At 38.1% G+C, this 5,312-nt stretch overlaps 2 protein-coding genes across 3 annotated transcripts; one reads left to right on the forward strand and one right to left on the reverse strand.

Annotated features, from left to right (window-relative positions):
• Positions 1-1,531: 1,531 nt before the first annotated feature.
• Positions 1,532-4,756, reverse strand: LOC120777748 (COMM domain-containing protein 4). Of its 2 annotated transcripts, XM_040109242.1 has the most exons (5): positions 4,662-4,756; positions 2,541-2,681; positions 2,238-2,469; positions 1,877-2,155; positions 1,532-1,720 (listed from the first exon to the last, which is right to left on the reverse strand). In XM_040109242.1, exons 1-4 carry the CDS (start codon positions 4,662-4,664, stop codon positions 1,914-1,916), a joined length of 618 nt encoding a protein of 205 aa, XP_039965176.1. In that variant the 5' UTR covers positions 4,665-4,756; the 3' UTR covers positions 1,532-1,720; positions 1,877-1,913. The 2 variants fall into 2 exon arrangements, with proteins under 2 accessions (XP_039965176.1, XP_039965175.1); XM_040109241.1 differs by having other exon boundaries at positions 1,532-2,155.
• On the forward strand, positions 3,393-4,608 carry LOC120777749 (leucokinin). The gene is made up of 2 exons (XM_040109243.1): positions 3,393-3,793; positions 3,916-4,608. Exon 2 carries the CDS (start codon positions 3,943-3,945, stop codon positions 4,456-4,458), a length of 516 nt encoding a protein of 171 aa, XP_039965177.1. The 5' UTR covers positions 3,393-3,793; positions 3,916-3,942; the 3' UTR covers positions 4,459-4,608.
• Positions 4,757-5,312: the final 556 nt, after the last annotated feature.

Raw genomic sequence — 5,312 nt, forward strand, 5'->3', positions numbered from 1 at the left:
AGGACTCTCAACTCGGCAGAATTCTGTCGCTACAACAACAATAGGACAATAGAATAGAAGTAAATTGAGGCATGCAGCGCAATCTAAGGTCTGAACTCACTAAATACCGGGTCTAAGTAATCGGAACTGACACGGTTTCTTATCCAACGAAGGACTGTCAACTCGCCAACATTCCTCGAAATTACTTTACGAAGTTTTCTGCGGCTACAGCAATAACAACAACACCTATCGTCTATTAAACCCTTTCCTCAATCACAACAAATCACTTAGACCCAGCTTAGTGATAAATGTTATTCGTCTCTCGGGAGATTGATTACACTTTTAAACCTAGTGATTGGTTACACCCATTAGCACCTTTGCTTCGTGCATGTCTGTGAGTTATTATCACTACTTTTCTCTGGTCATTCTTTCATCCATGCGGAGTAGCTACTTTATGGTATGGGAACCAACCGTAACGCAGGGTTCTGGTCCAACAATCGAGATGAGATGCATGTGAGTTAATTGAGCCGGCAGTTTACACTGTACCCGTCGACAGAGAAGGTCAAACGATGTGCTACCCGACGTCTGCGCAAAATGCCAAGAGACTGCACTCCACTAACTTTTACCGATGAAGAGCTTCTTTGGTCCGAACACGTCGAAACAAACCAAATAATTAATACACCATATTAATGCATGGAGCCACTTAAAGGACTTATTGGATCATAATGGGCCTAATGAAGGTCTTAGAGCGGCCGCCTGCGGTCTGGCGATTCCGCGTTCCTCCAAGCAAGAAGTTTTGTTGATGTTTCTAGAGTATTCTAGTCTGCCTCGACACCAATAACTGGTAAGACATAGCGGTTATTCTTCAATAGATGATTAATTGGTCAGTTCGTCCATAAAGGAGTATAAATTTTTCAACTGACTGTTCGTGCAACAGTGGGGTCAGTACAAAGGAAGGAATATGGATTTAATACATAAAATCGAGACCTCTTAACAACAACAACAAAAGCAACAGACGAGAATTACCAAATGAAATGCCCAAGGCCGGATGGAAATACATGGCAACGCCACCTATCGGTGACTAGCTCCACTGAGCTAAGGTCGTTGTGTTAAGTAGCTCAAGCTCTACAATGTTCATGAACATTGTCACTAGATGACGCTGAAATGTATTTCCGCACAAGATTTATCGATTACAAAACAATCAAAAAAATCTACACAGGTGTGCATATGTCAGCCGGTCTGTTCCCTCATAGATATGAGATATCAAACTGAAATTTTGCTCACGTTCTTTTTTCTCCAAGAAGCTGCCCATTCGTCGGACCCGTCGATATTCGCGCACTAAAGAATATAGCTGCCATACAAACTGAACGATCAAAATCTTGTGTTTCTATGAAAAACTTTTATATTTGACGAGGTATCTGAACGAAATTCGGCAAGAATTATTTTTGAAGACAACGGTACAATCTCCGAAGAAATTATATGGATCGAACCACTATAGCATATAGCTGTCATACAAATTGAACGATCAAGAACAAGTTCTTGTAAGAAACACTTCGTTTTTGGGAATGGTATTACAGCATCGGTGCAACCGAAGTTAACGTTTTGTCTTATTTTTTTATATTATATCTAAATGCAATATTTTTTTGTGTTTTTGTCATTTATAATTACAATAATAGTTACGATTTGATGATTATGACGAAATATAAGTCTTCCTAAGAGGAATTTCTCTCATAAGCATTTACTGTAATTGTAAACGCAACATATGAGTATTAATACTATCATACTAGAATATTATAAATGGTTTTCATAGTACCTAATAATTACTAGCTTATACCCTGAAGAATTACTAGTACATCTAAGTACTTTACTACTACAAAATGCATTTTTAATTCAATACCTTGTAAAGAAATGTCCACTATAAATTAGTTTCACACTTAGACATCCGTTTTGTCCTTTTCCCGCCAACTATATTGTTGCAATGTAGAGCGCACCTCCTTCAGCTCATCGAGTAAGGCCTCAACGTTTGCACGCTCAATATTTAGCACATGTGTGGTGTCCTCTGGCAGCCCATCAATTAGCTCCTGTGCGATTTTTAATTCGAATTTGACGCAGCCAACTGTGTTATCGGGCTGTTCTGGTGACGGTGGTATAAAACGCACTGACGAGAGCTCATTAACTGTAGACACAATAGGGAGAACATAAATATGGAACATGAAATGATAATAAATATATTTTCTTAATAAGTTTATAAAACACACTTTTAAATGCCTTGTCCTGCAAGCGTTGACGTATTTGCCTCACATTGGCCGCCAAGACGCGGCACATTGACGCAGCATGCTCCTTGGGTAAGCCCAATTGTTGAATCTCTTCGCTGAATACCGCCTCCGTAACGGCATGACGCGAAGCATTGATCAGCAAGAAATGTATGCAAGCCACAGCAGATTTACCATCGTTGGACAAATCAGCTGTTATCGCTTTAATGGCGTTCTCCTGGGCATGCAGAATATGGAAAAAATAAAAATGAGAAACTTTAGGAATATAACAGCAGAGTTTACACCTACCTCGAACTGTGCACCGACAATTCTCTTGGCAACTAAACCAGCTAATGTCTCTAAATTCTGGGCGCTCAGCACGGATAGTGTGGATATAATCTCCGCCAACACCCAGTCGGGACAGTCGCCATCACCACAGAAACGGAATTTCTGCAAAAAGCAATTGTAAGCGATTAAATGAATTAACTGCGATTCCATACGGTTCAATTAAATAACGGCGAAGCAAGTCAATGAGTTGAAAGAATTAACACGAAGCGACATTTTAGTTCACGCACCATTTTCAACAATATTTGAACGTCAACTCACACGAAGGATTAGGTCTGACAGTAAAGAAAATGTGCTATTTTAAGGGGTCCTCCGTTTGACTTTTAGACTCATGCTACACATAGTGGTGCGCTAATTAAATATATATATTAAACACGCTTCATGTGCGTCCCAAAGGCAAGTAAATATATTTGTATGCAATATACATATGTATGTATGTGTATATGTGTGCATATTTATTTTCACTTTTATTTATTTGAGTTTCCATCTTTGCCGCGAAAGTGTTGTTTGTTAGCTAACTCGTAGAGAAGCAATTAATAAAATTTCCCTATACTTGACTGTCAGCATAAACGTGGAATTTATGACACTTGTTGCTTGTGATAATTTGTCGCAGCAAAGTGCATAGACATTAGACAACCCACCTACCACCCTCAAGTACAAGCTGACTTTGCAGCTGATAGCTTATTATACGTGTACATGCTTGTTGTGTCGGCACCCCTTTCACTCGCTCACTTGCTGAAGCGTGCGTTAACGCCAAAAAGCACACTACAATTATTTGTATATCATTTTGAAATGCATAAAGTGTAACGGTTTAGAAAAAGCACTCCCTCATACCACTTATCCACTTCTTTATAATGTGCTAATCGTTGGCATTTACCGTTTTGCTAGCTGTAATTATTTAACTGCATGCCTTTCTTGTGAACGTAAATATGTGTTTTTAAATGCAAATAACACATACACATACATATATACATATTTGCTTTAAGCCTGCGAGTTAGTTATATCCTTAGCTGCCGCACATAATTTTTGCTATAAATATGCGTGTAGGTTTTGAATTCTTCACAGTTTGTGCTCGGTAAAACACGGAATAGCTTCTTTTAATATTTATAACAGTGGAATTAATATTGCAACGAAATTTATAATACCGATCGGATACGCAGCTTATTGTGTACGGAAGTTGCAACAAATCTATTGAAATACGTTTAATCGCGTTAAAGGTACTTTAACTATTCGAAAGTTATATGTAACTTGCTTTAAAAATATGTGTGATTATAACAGTGTGGTTGCACAGCGCACACCTGCCACTGCATAGTAATTTTCAAATTATTTTTTGTTGCAGGATTTTTGGTTGCCAACTTCCTTCAACATGTACATTAAACAAACAATACTTTTTATCACTTTGATGATTTGCTTTTGCCAAAATGTATTTGTATTGGCACAGCCCGTCGGTGATGAGCTAAGCACATGCGAAGATCAGCTTACAAAATATCGTCGCTTTTTACTACAAGCCATTTTGAGCTTTGAAGATGTCTGTGATGCGTACGACTCACATCCACTTAATCCCCTTGAAGTTTTATATAGACAGGACCAACAAGACTCCGCAAACGCGCCGCTTTTCCGTGCACTACAAACGGGCAGCAGCGCCAGCGAGCAACGTAATGAAATTTGGGCTTTTTTCAAACTATTGATGGCACAATTTAACGATATGGATTTTGTCAACATCATTAAGGAGGCAGTTATTGATCGTTGTCGCATGAAATCCCAACTGCAGCATGACGAAAAACGCAATTCCGTTGTATTGGGTAAGAAGCAGCGTTTCCATTCGTGGGGCGGTAAGCGCGCACACTTTTCGACTGACGACAGAAGCATGGACATGTTGTAAATGGGAGAAGCTGGTTTAAGCATACAACATCTTTAGAATTTTTTCCGGGCTGGATACCTTTGTTTACTGTATATAACTATCAAAAACTTTAACACAAACACAAAATCATGTAACTTTCAAACTATTGCTTGTTGGCTGCAACTACATTAAAGTACAAAAAAGTAAAACATTTGTTATTTAATTAATAGTTAGGAAAAACTTACCATTTTAGAAAAATATTTAGACGCTAATTTGGTTTTGGCGGTGCTGGCAGATTTCTGACAAATAAGCAGAATTAAATGAACAATACAAAACAGCTGTTCTTGTGTTGCCAACGCAAGTGCGATTTGACGCAGAGAACGTAATTTATAAACGTTCTCTGTAATTTATATACGTTCTCTGGTCGGAAGCGTTAGCCGCGTTGCCAACTAATATGCAGTAGCTGTCATAAAATTTTCCGCCGGAAAGACGCGTAAGATACGTAAAGTTTTATTTCCTCGAAAATTTAGTGAATTTACAAATCTTTCTATATTATTTAAAGCTTAATGTGTAGATTTTTAAGTAAATATCAGGAATATATCAAAAAGTGTGCTTTGGTTATGATTTTTACGCAGGAAAAGTTGCATTAAGGAAAGTCGTAGGAGCAGCGGTAGTCTGCGCTGGTAGTTTTTGTTTTTGTGTGTAAAAAGTGTTAAAATTTCATAAAAATACAACAAAAACGGAAGTTTAAATTATTTGTAAGCTCAAATTTACCGCAAACAAAACTTGCGGACCGGCTATATAGAATATCAACGAAATGGGACTACTGAAAGCAGCAGAGGTGAACTCTGGGTGAGTGCTTATATTTCTACGAGTATGAATTTAAACTATTAAGG

This window comes from Bactrocera tryoni, chromosome 5 (assembly GCF_016617805.1).
Source record: "Bactrocera tryoni isolate S06 chromosome 5, CSIRO_BtryS06_freeze2, whole genome shotgun sequence".
Lineage (NCBI taxonomy): Eukaryota > Metazoa > Arthropoda > Insecta > Diptera > Tephritidae > Bactrocera > Bactrocera tryoni.

What these genes read in the sequence shown, in the direction of transcription:
- LOC120777749 (XM_040109243.1), top strand. Translation starts at nt 3,943, where the DNA reads ATGTACATTAAACAAACAATACTTTTTATCACTTTGATGATTTGCTTT.
- LOC120777748 (XM_040109242.1), bottom strand. An exon ending in TTGTCGGTGCACAGTTCGAG is followed by an intron (nt 2,470 to 2,540) that starts GTAGGTGTAAAC and finishes CTGCATGCCCAG; the next exon opens with GAGAACGCCATTAAAGCGAT. An exon ending in GCAGGACAAGGCATTTAAAA is followed by an intron (nt 2,156 to 2,237) that starts GTGTGTTTTATA and finishes TTGTGTCTACAG; the next exon opens with TTAATGAGCTCTCGTCAGTG.